Genomic DNA, 17,098 nt, shown 5'->3' with positions numbered 1-17,098 from the left:
CACTCTGCACATTACTCAGTTCGGAAATGTAGTTTCGAAACATCTGAGGTGCCAAGGTTCACCATCTCTACAGCCTTGGAGGCACTCTGCACATACTCAGTTCGGAAATGTAGTTCCGAAACATCTGGGGTGCCAAGGTTCGCCATCTCTACAGCCTTGGAGGCACTCTGCACATTACTCAGTTCGAAAATGTAGTTTTGAAACATCTGGGGTGCCAAGGTTCGCCATCTCTACAGCCTTGGAGGTACTCTGCACATTACTCAGTTCGGAAATGTAGTTCGAAACATCTGGGGTGCCAAGGTTCACCATCTCTAAAGCCTTGGAGGCACTCTGCACATTACTCAGTTCGAAAATGTAGTTTAGAAACATCTGGGGTGCCAAGGTTCGCCATCTCTACAGCCTTGGAGGCACTCTGCACATTACTCAGTTCGAAAATGTAGTTTTGAAACATCTGGGGTGCCAAGGTTCGCCATCTCTACAGCCTTGAAGGCACTCTGTACATACTCAGTTCGGAAATGTAGCTCCGAAACATCTGGGGTGCCAAGGTTCACCATCTCTACAGCCCTGGAGGCACTCTGCACATACTCAGTTTGGTGTGTATTGCTAGTGAGTTTTTTTTTTTTTTTCTTGTGATCAGCACAGGGCCAATCAGCACTGGCCAGACAGAGGGTCAGGAGTCATGCAGCCTCAAAGGACAGTCAGAGGAGAATGAAAACTCTTCCTTACAAGCTTTAACCAGTGCTTGGCTGGACACTGATAGAAGTCACAAGACTGTTATATACTGCTGATGGTAAAAGGAATTTAGCAGTTTATATTTACTAAAATAATTGCATTTCCATGTTCTGTGTACTGTGGGAGACCAGATATAGTGACTGCAGGCTCTGGGTTTAGTAAGATTTTAAGCAAATTGTGTTTATCTATTGTTGTGACTGTGATGAGGATCGGATCACATTTTTGGGCAAATTACTGCCATACCAGCTAATTACAAGGGGTTTGGAAAATAATTTCAGTCGCAGTAGAATATACCGTCCTATCTATTTACTAAGGCTAGCATAAGGAAAATAGTCAATGGTAATTGAAAGAGAAGTTTCACTTTAAACAAACCCTGTATAATCCACGTTACAGATTTTCACCCTTGGAAATTATAAATACAGTAAAACCTTGGATTGCGAGTATAATTCGTTCCGGAAGCATGCTTGTAATCCAAAGCACTCTTATATCAAAGCGAATTTCCCCATAAGGAATAATGGAAACTCAGATGATTCGTTCCACAACCATTTATTCATAAGTCCTTCAGTTTATAGTCCATATAAAAAAGATTATAGCATTGCGATAGGTTGTGTAACCATAAAATGTCCATCCACAAATAGCCGCTTCCACAAGGGGATTGGAAGCAAAATCCAGCAGGAGCTACAGGGTATCAAAGAGAAGAGAGGTGCCTCTAAGTGTAGCAATAAGGTTCCATTTAATGAAGGTACAACATTTAGCAACTCACATGGTTGATGAATAAAACAGGCACATCTAAGTATGCAGGCATCCGGGGTAAAGCTGTCCACATAGACTATCTTCTGCACTGCTGGCTGCTAGTCTGTAATCCTGATCGGGAAGACCACCCTGCAGTAAAGTCATCTGAAAGCGAGGGACAGCATGGAAAGGATGACGTAGATGACGGTGCGGAGGATGGTCTATGTGGACAGCTTTACCCCTGATGCCTGCATACTTAGATGTGCCTGTTCCAATCATCAAGCATGTGAGTTGCTAAATGTTGTACCTTCATTACATTTAACCATATTGCTACACACTTAGAGGTGCCTCTCTTCTCTTTTATACTCAGCTGTGACTTTAGGCTACTTGTATATCAAGACATCGCTTGTATATCAAGTCAAAATGTATTTGAAAATTTTGCTTGTCTTGCAAAGCGCTCTTAAACCAAGTTACTCTCAAACCAAGGTTTTACTGTACATATTTTTTTTTTTTTTTTTTATCTGATTAAGATTCTACCGATGACCAGAATGTGGTCCCTGGTTCTGGCCTAGTCCTGATCATATACTATAAACACTCTGTTGATGCCTACACGTAGCAATGATTGTGTCATATAGCTCACGGTCAGGTTTGCTCCTTATCTGTGAGTCCAATAAACAGGTCTGCTTACACAACACATGCTATATACACAACAGCACTGCTGTCCGTTCACTGAAAAACCCTCAACTGTATATAAACACAATTACATTGAACTGCTTTAGCTCCAGGCCTTTTCTGGCACTTTATGTTTACATGTAACAATCTGTATTTTTTGCTAGAAAAATTCTTAGAACCCCCAAACATTATATATTTTTTTTAAAGCAGAGGCCCTAAAGAATAAATTGGTGGGTGTTGCAATTTTTTTATTATCACACAGTATTTCCAAGTAATCAATGAATAGTGCTGTGCTCTCAAACACCAAGTTGCAAATAGTAAAATCACCATATAGTATGCATATAAAAAATAAAACAATGTTGCCAAATAAAAAAAACATCATCATATTAATGTGTAAATCTATATATATATATATATATATATAGTACAAATTAGTGATAATATAGTCCATATCCGTGCATTATAAAAAGATATATATGATTGATGTTCCTCCCCGTCACCAATATCCATACAGTGCAAAAGGGTCCAAAATCTTCCTTCTCCTTAAGTGCAACATTTAGAAGAAAACTATATCCGTGTGTCACCAAAAAACGTGCTCCTCCCCCTCAGTTGGGTTCTCACCTTTATTAATGTGACCCAGTACCGGCCCTACCATGAGTCCCGCTGAGTCTATTGGACCCAGGCAGCACTTGGAGAGGGGCAACAAATTGACTCCCAAGATTATTTTTGCAGCAGCTTTGTGTGTCATCAGTTTGCGGGGCGTTACGGGCGGCATTTCCCCATCTCATACTGTTGCCCGTACAGTGGTGTATTTAGGTTTTGTACTGCCCTAGGCCTAAATAAACTTGGGCATCCCCTAATTCAAATATGACCCACCCCTTCCTGTAAAGGCCACACCCCTTCGTGTTTATGAACCGCCCTGTCATCTGTAAACCACAGACCACAACAGTTTATCAGTGCCCATCAGTGCAGCCTCATTACTGCCCATTGGTGCAGCATATCAGTGCGGCCTCATCAGTGGCCATCAGCACAGCCCCATCAGTGGCCACCAGTGCAGCTGATCAGTGCATCATATGTGCCCATCAGTGCTGTCTGATCAGTGCAGCCCCATCAGTGCAGCTTATCAGTTCGCCTCATCAGTGGCCATCAGCGCAGCCTCATCAGTGGCAGTCATTGCAGCCTAATCAGTGAAGCTCATCAGTGCCCACCTCATGCCCATCAGTGCTGCCTTATCAGTGCAGCCTCATTAGTGGCCATCAGTGCAGTTTATTAGAACCCACCATTGCCGCCTCATCAGTGGCTATCAGAGCAGCATATTAGTGCCCATCAGATCAGCCTATTAGCGCCCATTAGTGCAGCATATCGGTGCCCATCAGTGCAGGATATTAGTGCCCATCAGTGCAGCCTATTAGCGCCCATCAGTGCATTTATCAGTGCATCAGTGCCAACTCATCAGTACCACCTCATCAGTGGCCATCAGTGCAGCCTTATCAGTGCCCGTTAGTACAGCCTTCTGTCACGGGATTAGTAAGATTACTCCTTTATTTTAAGATATTTGGACTTGTGTTTGCTGCCACTGATTGTAATCATAGGATTATTTCACTTATTTTTGTATAATAAATAGGGATTCCAGAGTCATTATACAAATAAGTGAAATAATCAGTGGCAGCAAACACAAGTCCAAATATCTTATAAGATTGGAGTAATCTTACTAATCCAGTGACATATTGCGAGAGCACATAGGAGGTGAGCAGGTCCAAAATATTATGGCCATCATATACAGTTAAAGTCTTAATTGTATATGATGCAATTCAGTAGGGTCACTCAAGGACAAGGATGTTTAAAGAAATCAAATTATATTATTGACATGATGCCTGCCATACCTGGGGGCGCAGGAGGGTAGGCAGAGCATTAGGCTGCAGTGCCACACTTATTCGCATTGGCGGCTGTCGGGCCAGTTGTATTAAGTGTGGTCGGCGGTTTGCGGTCTGTCCAAATGTCCTCACTGGCATATCATACCGGCAGGTAGCAGTGTGACCGCTGATTTGCCTCCTGGACCCTAATCTCTGGTCCAATTCCCCCCATAAGACTGGCACTATACTAAAAAGGGACCCTTTTTGCGTGGAAGGAGGCTGTTCTTTTTTTTTTTTTCGTGCGGGGTGCAGCTTTTTTACTGCCCCCCTGCAAAGTGTTGGCCTAGGCCAAGATACAGCACTGTGCTCATAGTGCAAACTGATGAGAATGAGGTGGCGGAGAGTCTCCTCTGGGGAACGTCCCTCACGTAAACGTGGTGTGCGAAATGACGTCAGACATCAGCGCACTCATCTCACGCAGGGCAGGCTGAATCTTCTAGGGCACGGCAGACACAGGAGTGAAAGGAGGACTGAGAACAGACAGTGGGTGTTTGGTGGGACTGGTCCGGTAGTGAGTATTGGAAGTATTGGTATTTTTTAAGGAGGGGGGAGCAGCATTTTATTCTTGGACCCAGGCAGCACAATGTCTTGGGCCAGCCCTGATATGACCTTGCAATTAAGCTTGATCTATATGCACATTAGGTCTCTCCCGGACCTGGGGATTAGAAACCAGCGTGCACCTATTAGTGGCTCCTTATCTCCGCTGTCCTCCCCTCTTAGTGATGTCCCAATAACACATATAATAGAGAACTCCATAGCGCTTATTTCCTTAAAAAGCTTCACTTTATTAACCACTTCCTGACCGCCCGCCGTCAATTTACTTCGGTCCTTTGGCGCTAAATACCAGGGTTATGGCAACCGATAGCTGCAATAACCCCGGTATTTTTGAAAATGGTGGGCGATCAGCTTTCAGGTAAGGGTGGTCCCAGCGGCGGATTCGCCGCGGGATCACCCTTACCGTGCGGCGGAAAAGGTGCCCCCCCCTCCCGATCCTTTACCCCGCTTACCAGACCCACTGGCAGCGGGGAAAACGATACGGTCCCAGATCCTCTTAGACAGGAAGTCGAGTGAGGGCAAGATGGCTCTCACTCGACACTATGGTCTTGGAGGACCGGAGCGATGTCAAACGTCGTTGCCTAGCAACCGGCTTAGAGGCGATTTGTTTTTAACCGTTTTTTTTTTTTTTTGTGTACTTGTGAGATCTGAGGACTTTTTGACCCCAGATCTCACAATAAAGAGGACCTGTCATGGCTATTTCTATTACAAGGAATGTTTGCATTCCTTGTAATAGGAATAAAAATGATCACATTTTTTTTTTTTAAAACTGTGTAAAAATAAAAAATAATAAATGAAATAAATAGGAAAAAAAAAAATTTAAAGCGCCTTGTCCCCGTTAGCTCGTGGGCAGAAGCGAACGCATACGGAAGCTTCGCTCACATATGTAAACGGTGTTCAAACCACACAAGTGAGGTATCCCCGCGATCATTAGAGCAAGAGCAATAATTTGAGCCCTAGACCTCCTCTGTAACTCATGACATGTTGGGTATCTATTTACTCGGCGAAACATTATCTTTCACATTATGGAAAAAATTGGGCTAACTTTACTGTTTTCTTATTTTTTAATTAAAAAAAGTGATTTTTTTTTCCCAAAAAAATTGCATTTGGAAGACCGCTACGCAAATGCGGTGTGATAAAAAATATTGCAACAATTTCCAATTTTCTAGGGTTTCTGTTAAAAAATATATAATTTTTGGGGGTTCTAATGAGTTTTCTAGCAAAATAAACAGATTTTAGCTTGTACACCATGTGTCAAAAATAGGCTTGGTCTTAAAGTGGTTAAAAACAAAAAAGTGGGTACTCTTGGACTCCTGGTGCTTCCAGTGCACTAGTCTAAACATACGCCTAAAATCACGGTGGTGGTTCTTTCCATGCACACAAGCTGCTCACACTCATGGTTGTAAATGCTGTATAACCATTGAGTGCCGTTACTGCCCTGGCCCCTCCCACACTTTATTTGCGCTGCGGTTTTTCAAACTCAATGGGAAAAAAAATACACTTTTTGAATTTCAATGCAAAAAAAAAAACAATACATAACCCATTTTTTTTGGAGATTATAAAAGATGTTATGCTGAGTAAACAGATACCAAATATGTCACCCTTTAAAATTGCGCATGCCTGTGCAATGGCGACAAACAACGTACATTTTTACATTTTATTAAATTTTAGATTTATATAGGAGGTCTGGGGCTAGAATTACTGCCCATGATCTGACGTGTGCAGTGATAGGAGTGGGGCAATACCTGTTTGTGTGTGAACACATCAGGATGAAGAGAACTTTGAAAAAAGATTTTTATTTATTTTTTTTATATTTGTACACGGCCACTTACATTTTTTTTAGCACTTTTATTGCTGTCACAAGCACTGTAAAAATCCCTTGTGACAACAATAAGCATGTGACAGGTACTCTTTATGGAGAGATCCAGGGTCTGTAAGATGCCAAATCCCTCCTCTGGATTTAAAAGCATTTGAGGACACCAAGATCAGGGTGATCAAATGCTTTTCATTTTGAAAATGGCACCTTTTTCTTCCAGGAAACTGGTAGTAGTGTAAGGCCATCGCCTCCGGGTCCCTAAATCTTAGAGGCGATCAAAGTCATTCCGCGGCTGGTTGATCTCTACCCACGGTGGGACGGGAGACCCCGGTAAAGCTGCAGAAGGCACATGAGGGTTGGAAAAGTCCCCTCTCGTTGCTTGTATGGCAATCCAGCAGCTAGCTAACCGCTAGGATTGCTTTTATAAGAGAGTGGACCACCGGCTTTAAAAATTGGTACTGGGGTGATGTCTGCAGACTGATTAATCATTGTACCAGCCCGCTGCTGGTACCATGTGACCGCTGTAACCAATCACAGCAAGTCACATGACAGTTGTAAACAATGAATGGCTTCCTTTCAACCCATCCATTGTGTACAATTGTGTTGCTAGCTAGGATTGGTCAAAGTGATTACATGGTACAGAGTTGGCCAATCACTTCCCATCTGTGCCATGTGATCAGCTGTGGCCAATCACAGCTAATCACAACAAAACAAACTGAATGAATTGATTTAATTCAGTAAAATGCTTGCTCATTGCTAAAGGCAAATATATTGTTTGTGTAAAAAAAAAAAAAAAATAAATACTGATCATTTTCCCAAAGTAGTATAATGTTACTATGGTAAAATTATATTGCTCATGGTCAAAATGTGTTAAGAAAAAAATTGCAAAAAAAAAATAAATTAAAAAAAAATGATTTTTTTTTTCTCGTGTAAAAAACAAAAAAAAAACAAACAAAAAAAACAAAAAAAAAAAACAAAAGCGATCCATTGTGTACAATTGTGTTGCTAGCTATGATTGGTCAAAGTGATTACATGGTACAGAGTGGGTCAATCACTTCCCATCTGTGCCATGTGATCAGCTGTAGCCAATCACAACAAAACAAGCTGAATGAAATTATTTAATTCAGTAAAATGCTTGTTCATTGCTAAAGGCAAATATATTGTGTAAAAAAAAAAAAATACTGATAATTTTCCCAAAGTAGTATAATGTTACTATGGTAACATTATATTGCTCATGGTCAAAATGTGTTAAGAAAAAAATTGCAAAATAAAATAAAAAATAAAAAAATAGAAAAAAAATGATTATTTTATTTTTTTTCGTACTGTCACCAGTCAGTGTCCCTGATCACCACCACCACCGTTTTATGACGCTGTACTGCACCGGTGATCGCATATATATATATTTAAATTTCATCATTATTCCAAAAAATTTTGACAAAATATTACAACTCCAAAAAACTCGCCATACCACTTACTAAATATCTTGGACTGTCTACATTCAGAAAGGGGTGATTTGGGGGATATTTGTACTGTCCTGACATTTTTGGGCCTCAAGAAATGAGACAGGCCATCATTACACAAGGATTGATAATTTCTTTTGTGGACTCTATAACTTGCACACAGACTAAATAATATAGACTGATTTGGGTAATTGTCATCAAAAAATGTAGCAGAATAAATTTGACCTGAACTTATAGGCCCCGTTCACATTGCCGCAATCCGACTTCCCGGGGCGACCTCCGAGGTCGCAGTGCGAGCAGTGCGCCGCGACCTCGGAGCGGCCGGCACGGACTTCATAACATTGAAGTCTATGACGGTCGCTCCGGGTCGCCCCAAAGAAGCTCCGGACCCTTTATCTAAGTCAGAGCGACTTCTGTCGCTCCTATTAGAACGGGTCCGCAGCTTCCCTATGGAAGGCAACCTACGGCGACCAGGTCGCCTCACAGGTCGCCCCAGTGTGAAGGGGGACTTATAGAAAGATTTATTTACAAAATTTTTATAACAAACGAAAAAAAGTGTTTTTTTTTGTTTTGTTTTTTTTAATTTTTGGTCTTTTTTTTTGTTTATATAGCAAAAAATAAAATGCCCAGTGGCGATTAAATACAGCAAAGCAAAGCTTTAGTTGCGGAGTATCTATTTCTTTTCATTGATGGTAAATGCTTACTCACCTTTTTGATGGTCTTGGTCTGTACCAGGGCAAGCTCTCGGTTTTCATCTGCTACATACAGGGACAGCTTCACATATGGGTCACTGCAAGAGAAAACATACAGGATTATAATATAGCACAGACATAGATGTAAAACCACCTATACAAACATACATTGCCCCAAATATCCTGAAACAGTACTGTCATTTAGGCATTTGGGCCTGGTTTTAAAAAAGAAAATGAGAGAATTCCCACAGTTAGCCCGGGTTCACATTAAATGTGGCTTCAAAAGCACGCTATCAGTGCAATTTCATATGCGGCTTGCATTTCATGTACAGATGTCTATACAAGTCGCACATGAAATTGCCAAAAATAGTGCAGGAACCTTTTTCAAATCGGTGCAAGTCAAGGTTGCACTACTTTGAATAATTTAGTTAATTTGGTTCCATAGGGTACAAATAGGGTGCAACTTGTCATGTGATTTTGAACTGCCAAATCGCATGACAAGTTGCACCGGTGTGAAGTCACCAGGCCATTCTGAGAGACCAGCCTTCTTCCTGGCTCTCTCTAGCAAGGGGTCTCCCCTGGGTCTCCTCCTTGGCACAGTGTACTCCAGACCAGGCAGGACAGCTTCAGGACAGGTTAGGCCCCAAACCAGGCTATTGGGCCTAACAGCAGAGCTCCATCCAGCAGCAACTCCTCAGGCCTCAGCCCAGGGGGAGGGAGCAAGCACATGGCCTGTCCTAAATATTTATATCATCCCCTAGCATGCACCAGTGACAAACCTCCAACTGGATTGGCTTAAGACAATATAAATAGTCATAAAAGTTTTGTTTGTGAAGTCTCATACTATAACCAGTGACATCTATTGGTGACAATGAGAAAACACAAGCCAACTTGAGTATAAACTAAAGGCAAAACTTTTTCTTTAGTTTTGGATAGAGTGGGGAGGGATTAGAAAGCTTGTCAGTTTGTATTGCTGTCTTTGCCCCTGATCAGGAGCTTCAACTTCTCTATTTTTCCTTTTAACCATTATCAAAACTCAAGTAAAGCTGGATACACACAGATTTACCAAAACCATATAATATGAGGTCAAACCCAAACACTTGCCATTTGTATGCAATCAGGCAGGGCCCTGCACTACATAGTTTAAGGTAAATCTAAAGGAAATTGAACAACAAAAGTTGTATAGTGTGTACCTGGCTTTAGCTACACTCCGGTGTGAACGGGGTCTAAGATAAAGTTAATACAACCTTCTGTTTAAACCTTTACCTGAATCCCTGAAAGCTATACAAAATCATAGCTTCTGACAGGGGGTTTAATGCCTGGACATTGCAGATATCTATTAACCACTTGCTGACCGCATAAAGCCATTATAATACAGCGGCAGAGTGGCTCTCCTGCGCTGGATCACGTACCTAGTACATGACCCGGCAACTTCCGGGTAGTGGGCATGCCAGCTGTGCTGTGATTAGAAATAGCCTGCTGATTGCCGAGGAGGAAGACAGGATGAAGTTCTGCCTATGTAAACAACACAGAGCTCTGTCCCGTCAGTGAGGATGGGGCGGTTTTTGTTACACAAAAAAAACCTTACATCCCTTAGTAAAAGCAGCACATTACACACAAAAACACTGGCTAGGCACACATTTAACCCTTTGATCGCCCTAGATGTTTAACCCCTTCCCAGCCAGTGTCATTAGTACAGTGACCGTGTATATTTCTAGCACTATCATTGTATTAGTGTCACTGGTTCCAACAAAGTGTCCGTTAGTGTCAGACTGCCCGCCATACTATTGCAGTCCCGCTATAAGTAGCTGCTCGCCGCCATTACTAGTATAAAAATAAAATAAAATAAATAATCCCAGTATATATATATATATATATATATATATATATATATATATATATATATATATATATCTCAGTTTGTAGATGCTATAGCTTTTGCGTAAACCAATCAATATATACTTATTGGGATTTCTTTTTTTACCAAACACATGTAGCAGAATACATATTGGCCTCAATTTATTAAGATATTTGATTTTTTACTTTTTTATTGGATACGTTTTATAGCATTAAGTAAAAAAATATTGCTTGTTTTTAAAAATTTTCAGTCTTTTATTCGTTGATAGCTCAAAAAAAAAAAAAAAACCCTTTGGTGATCAAATGCCACCAAAAGAAAGCTCTATTTGTAGGGGGGGGGGGGGGGGGAATGATACAAATGTTTGTTTGGGTATAGCGTTGCATGACTGCACAATTGTCAGTTAAAATAACGAAGTGCCAAAAAAGGCAAAAAATGTCCTGGTCATGAAGGGGGGTAAATCTTCAGGAGGTCAAGTGGTTAAAAATGGCCACACCCAGCAGGACTTCATCTGGAAATAGCCAGATTCAGATGACTAATTGACGCTGCACACCCTGGGGTTCTTTCCCTGGTGCCCAACTTCATTGAGAAAATTAGAGAAGGTCTTAGAATAAAACGTCACATTTCTTCTAGAAAGTAAAGGAGGAATGCAGATGCAGGAATGTGCCTAGAGTTTGTTTTCACCAGACGTGACTCCCGGGGGCAACAATTAGCAGCGTGTTTGAGTTAATAACACTCCGATCACGTCTCAGAGGACGGCAGGCAGATGACAGAACAGAATTTTAAGGAGATTTAGCCTGAGTGGTCCAGCTACATCTAGCGGCAGGGCCGCTGATAGGGCAGTACAACCAGCCCTGTTGTACCGGGCCCGGGCTCCATCAGCTCTACAAGGGGCCCGGGCAGCATCACAGTAAATTTCTGCATGTTCAAAAAAAATCGTTTTTTCTAAACCTTTTCCTAATTTGTAATTTCTTGGGGGTGTAATTACATTTTCCTGGGCCCTATAATGACAGCAGAAGGGCCCAGGAAGTGAGTGCAGTGGCGGGACTTTTTTTCCATTTTCGGGTCGCATGTATACATAGGATTTAGTTCCATGGTGATTTGCTGCAATATAGTCCTGGCTGCTGCTGTCCACTGCTTTGCCTGGCGGAGGGATACAATAATTCTCTGCTCAGCCCCGCCTCCCCTTACTCAAGTGCAGAGTGTGATCATGTACGGAGGCAGATTGCTCAGCAGCTGACAGGGAACAGCAGGAGGACAGCGTGGCTGGATTGGACACAGTGAGTGAAGAACAGAGGATAGAGTCCTCACTGTGTCCTATGATCTCAGCATAAAAATCACACAGGCTACAGGTGCCCTGTCACAGTGTCACATGAATGCTGGGGATGCTGACTTTAAGCTATGACTGTAGTGAGTGTTACTGCATAACAAAGTCAGCATCCCCAGCATCCATATGACACTGTGACAGGGCACCTGTAGCCTGTGTGATTTTCATGCTGGTGATCATAGGACACAGTGAGATGCTACTTTAAACTTGTGTTTGGGGGACAGTAAACATGTGCAGTCAAACCACTCCCCTTTAACCTCTTCCCGCCCATTGATGTATCAGTGTTCTGTCAGAATAGCGCTACCTATCAGATTCTGCTAGCAGAAGTGGCATTCGGAAAGAACAACTTACTGCGCATGCACCATGTGTTCCAACATGGCGACTATGCGTTCCAATAGGTTTCCTAATGTGACAGAACACCAAGCAGCAGCGGACATCTTCTTACACCCACGAAAGTCTGGAGTTTTACATTTATTTTAGCAGTAAACTCACCTTATATACTGAAATAGACTATTTCACCGCAGCCGAGTGGAACAGTCTATTTCACTATATAATCAGTTTGTCGCTGAGCAGTGCGGGGTGTACCAAGGTGGCCGTCACCACATTGGCCGCAGGTTTCTCGCTATATTTACTAGAATACAATAATAATACAAATGTAATACTGTGATTTATTCTATAAGGTCAGTTTACTGATAAAATAAATGTAAAATTGAAGACTTGCGTGGGTGTAAGAAGATGTCCACCGCTGCTTCGTGTCATTAAGAAAGCTATTGGTATGCATAGCGGCCATGTTGGAATGCATGACGCATGCGCAGTAAGTTGTTCTAGTCTGTATATTACTTCCGGTAGCAGAATCTGATAGGTAGCGCTATTCTGACAGAACACCGGCACGTCACTGGATTGGAAGGGTGATATCTTGGTCATCCCTGCAGCATGATAGCCCCAGCAACTTTGCACAAAGTAACATAATTAAAATAAAATGTAAAACCTTTTTAAAGCCCCCATTCCCCCTTGTTCATGAGTAATTGCAAACATGCATGTTGGTCCCGCACATATATACGTAAACGGTGACAAACCTGCATTTTGTTTTGAGGCGGGGCCAGGGATGGGGTTGAAGGGGGCCCCATCAGGTAGGCTGTACGGGGCCCCATCATTCCTAACAGCAGCCCTGTCTAGCGGTGACAAGTGCCAGCTTTGTTGTTCCCAACACGGGTGGCTCTGGGCTCGGCTGGACACGCGCAAGGGGTAACACACAGACAACTGAGCTAACAGCCACAAATCCAGTCTAATTTGTTTTTTACAATTAAAGGAAAACTTGACATCTCCTTCACCGTCTAAAGCAGCCTTACTCAACCTTTTCAACACAGAGGAACCCTTGAAGTAACTTTCCAAGTTAAAGAACCCTTGCTAAAAATTATTATAACTACAATCAGGGGTGACATTGTGCTGCCTGGGTCCAAGAATAAAAAAAGGTTGCCCCTTACCACCCCCCCCCCCAAAAAAAAAAAAATCACGCCCACCAAAATACATCCATTATTTTATATCATAATAATTAAAACTAATATTACATTTATCAGGAAGTCAGAATTATATGCAACAGCTCCTTGTCTATATCCAAAATCATATGACATATTATGTTCAATTCCAAACCACGAACTCCAGTTTTATTTTGTCTGAATGTCTCAAGTCATTGCGCACAATCACAATCATGGGGGGACGTTCCCCGGAAGAGACGCTCCACCTCCTCATACTCATCAGTTTGCACTACAGGCGGCAGTATGAGATGGGGAAATGCCACCCCTAACGTGCCGCAAACTGATGGCACGCAAAACTACTGGAAAAAAAATCTTGGGAGTCAATTTGTTGCCCCTCTCCAAGTGCTGCCTGGGTCCAGCAGGACTCATGGTAGGGCCGGCCCTGGGTCACATTAATAAAGGTGAGAACCCAACTGAGGGGGGGGGAGCACGTTTTTTGGTGACACACAGATATAGTTTTCTTCTAAATTTTGCACTGAAGCCGAAGGAAGATTTTGGACCCTTTTGCACTGTATGGATATTGGCGACGGGGAGGAACATCAATAATATATATCTTTTTATAATGCACGGATATGGACTATAATATCACTAATTTGTGCTATATATATATATATATATATATATATATATATATATATATATATATATATATATATATATGTAGAACTACTCCCTTGGGAGCTGCTGGTTACAGATTCCCCAGGGTAAAGCCCCGTACAAACGATAAGAAATTCGGAAGGGAAATTTCGTCCCGACAACCGATCTGCCGATTTTCGGATTGTTAGTATGGTGCTTTCGACAGCCGACTCCGACTTTTTGGCTGACAAAATCCTGATGTGCAGGCTATAAAATTTTTGTCGTCTGTAATACCACGTCCGATTTTTGTCTCATTAGTACAGATTTCCACGGAAAAAAATCTTAAGAGCAAGACTAGGCATGCTCAGAGACGAAAGAACACATACAAAGCAATCCAACACATGACATCACGTCTGAAGTTAAATTCTGTCGTACGGGAAAATTCGTATGAAAATAACCTCTTCACTTTCCACATCAGACTAGCATGCCACAAAATACGGACGACCAGTCGGTGAAAATTCGTAGCAACAACTTGACAAAATTTGCTGCCCCTCTCAAAGTGCTTCCTGGATCCCAGTGGGACCCATGGTAGAGCCGGCCATGACTACAAGTCATGATACATTAGCTACTTCAAGACCAAGCCTTTAAAAGTCAGTATTTTTGGCTAGAAAACTACTTGGAACCCCCAAACAATAAATATATATATATATATACATACATACACATACATATATATATATATATATATATATATTTTTTTTTTTTTGCAAAGACCCTATAGAATAAAAGGGCAGTCGTTGCAATATTTTATGTCACAAGGTATTTACGCAGTGGTCTTTGAAATGCAATTAAAAAAAAAAAAAATACACTAAAGAAATACTTATTCTTTAAAAAAAAAAAAAATAGTGAAACAGTAAAGTTAGCGCAATTTTTTATTTTTTTGTATACTTTGAAAGATGATGTTATGCTGAGTAAATAGATACCTAACATGTTAGGCTTCAAAATTACATGCACTCAAGGAATAGCGACAAACTACGGTACTTAAAAATTTCCATATGCAACGCTTTCAACGTTTATAATGGTTACCAGTTTAGTTTCAGAGGAAGTGTTTTGCTAGAATTATTGCTCTCACTTTAACAAACATAGCGATACCTCCCATGTGTGATTTGAACACTGTTTACATTTGCGGGCGCAACTTACGTATGCGTTTCCTTTGGTGCGCGAGCAGATTTATTTATTTTTATTTTTTTTACACTGTACCTTAAAAAAAGAAGAAAATTCTGATCACTTTTATTGCCGTAAACATCAGTAATAGGCAGTGTCAGGAACTCTTTATAGAGGGATCTGGGGTCTAAAACAGTGGTCCTCAACTCCTGTCCTCGGGGCCCACTAACAGGCCAGGTTTGCAAGATAACTGAATTACATCACAGGTGATCTCATTTGTTGCTTGGTGATTGCAGTACTCTAGTCTGCATCTCCCCAAGGTAATACTTAAAATCTGGACCCCAGGACTGGAGTTTAGGACCACGGGTCTTTTATGCCTCCTCTGCACTTCAAAGTCTTCACAACGCCAAGATCGGCATTTTTGAATACCTTGGATTTTTTTAAATCGGCGCCGTTGGCTGCCTCGTAAACCGGAAGTGACGTCGGACTAACAATGTACACTCATTTCATTGTGTACCGGAGTGTATAGACTGCCGGTGTTCTGTGAAAACAATGCTGTACAGTCACCGGACATGACGTGGTTGGAGATTTTGGTGAATTGGAGTTTTTGGCAAAACACCGGCTTTGTTCGGGACTCCGAAGGGACGGGAGACCCGGGTGGAGCGGTAAAAGTGGGGGGCATTGAAACACATTCCGGAGTATCCAATAAAGCATTTACTCCACATTTCTAGCAGTATGGCACATACAGGCGTGACTATGTGTCGCTTTCCTGTGCGTCACCTGTAGGGCAGCTCATTGATTCCGATGGGCTGTCTTATGTGCAAGAAACACAAGAAAAAAAAAAAAAAAAGTCCCTGACCCTTTTCCAAAAGCGTGCCGAAACGAACCACATGGTGCTTTCGTTTGCAGATGCGTGGGTGGGTGAGCCATTAACAATTAATGGCTCCATTGTGCGCTTTTCTCCGTGTGTCAGGAAAGTGTGCGATTTTGAGCTTTCCTAACAACCAGTAGTTTGAACCTAGCCTTAAAAATGGCCTACATCAGATTCAAAATGTCCTGCCAACAGTTTTGGTAGCTTTATCGAAACTTGCAGAAGATTCAGATAGTTTTTAATAGTGACACTTCTACAAAGAGGTGCTATGGCTGCACCAAATTAAAAAATAATTACCTTTAGCTCATAGATAATGATACTGGAGGTCATTTTAGGACAGCTGTAAGCTGGCATGCAGAGAAAGGCAGAATGATTGTCTCTAAGCGGTGCAGTGTAGCATGTTTGCCACCACTTTCCCCTTCCACTCCTCATCGGTCATTGGTTGTTAGGGGTGCTGCCGGTTTCACAGCTGACAGCATCCTAGCAACCAGTGACACCAACAGTGGGCGAAGTCTGATGGGGAAGCAGACACTAGTTCCTCTTCAGGCCGGCTCTCTGCCTATTTTTGACAATGGGCAGTGGGTAGATTCTATAACCAATAACAGGCTGTCTACTGTATTGGCAGTGGATCGGCCCACAATAAAAGATACATTGGTCGTGGGACTTTATATGAGGCAAATCAAATCCAAAATATAATAGAATTGGTACTCATGATTTCAAATTTATTAGTAAAAAAAGATTAAATTGACATGCTAGAGTCCTGAATACACATGACAACAAATGTCATATACAATAAACAGACACATTATAACACACTGGATTGAGGGGAAACCCAAACGATCAAATAAACCACAAATCAGCCACGTTACTAACCACCCAGCAAAGCTAAATTTAACCAGTAGCCCTTGTTTAAGACAAGGGGGCTACATAAATAACAATGAGCAAAAAAGTTAATAATTATTCCTAAAATATAAAAGTGCAATCATCGTTCTCCAGCTCAATATACCAGCAGTACAGTATATAAAATACAATGCGGATCCATTGATCAAAAGGTACTTTAATTATGAATAAATTCCATTATTGTCCATATAACAACTTCTCCACCTTATCTATGTGAGCGATATTAGTGAATTCAGTGATGATCCTCTCTCCGCAAGACCTCAACTAAACCATTATACTATACCAGTTAGGTAAATCA

General features: G+C 41.6%; 1 protein-coding gene across 2 annotated transcripts in view; it reads right to left on the bottom strand.

Moving 5' to 3' along the window:
- NEDD4L (NEDD4 like E3 ubiquitin protein ligase) overlaps window positions 1-17,098 on the bottom strand; it is a 629,231-nt gene that overhangs the window by 307,356 nt on the left and 304,777 nt on the right. For both annotated transcript variants that reach the window (XM_082259755.1, XM_082259756.1), the window contains exon 3: window positions 8,589-8,670. In XM_082259755.1, coding sequence (XP_082115881.1) covers window positions 8,589-8,670 — 82 coding nt within the window. The remainder of the gene's footprint in view (window positions 1-8,588; window positions 8,671-17,098) is intronic.

Source organism: Pelophylax lessonae, assembly GCF_965119305.1.
Source record: "Pelophylax lessonae genome assembly, chromosome: 1".
Lineage (NCBI taxonomy): Eukaryota > Metazoa > Chordata > Amphibia > Anura > Ranidae > Pelophylax > Pelophylax lessonae.
The sequence above is the reverse complement of the archived record's forward strand: the minus strand, read 5'-3'. Positions and strand labels throughout refer to the sequence as shown.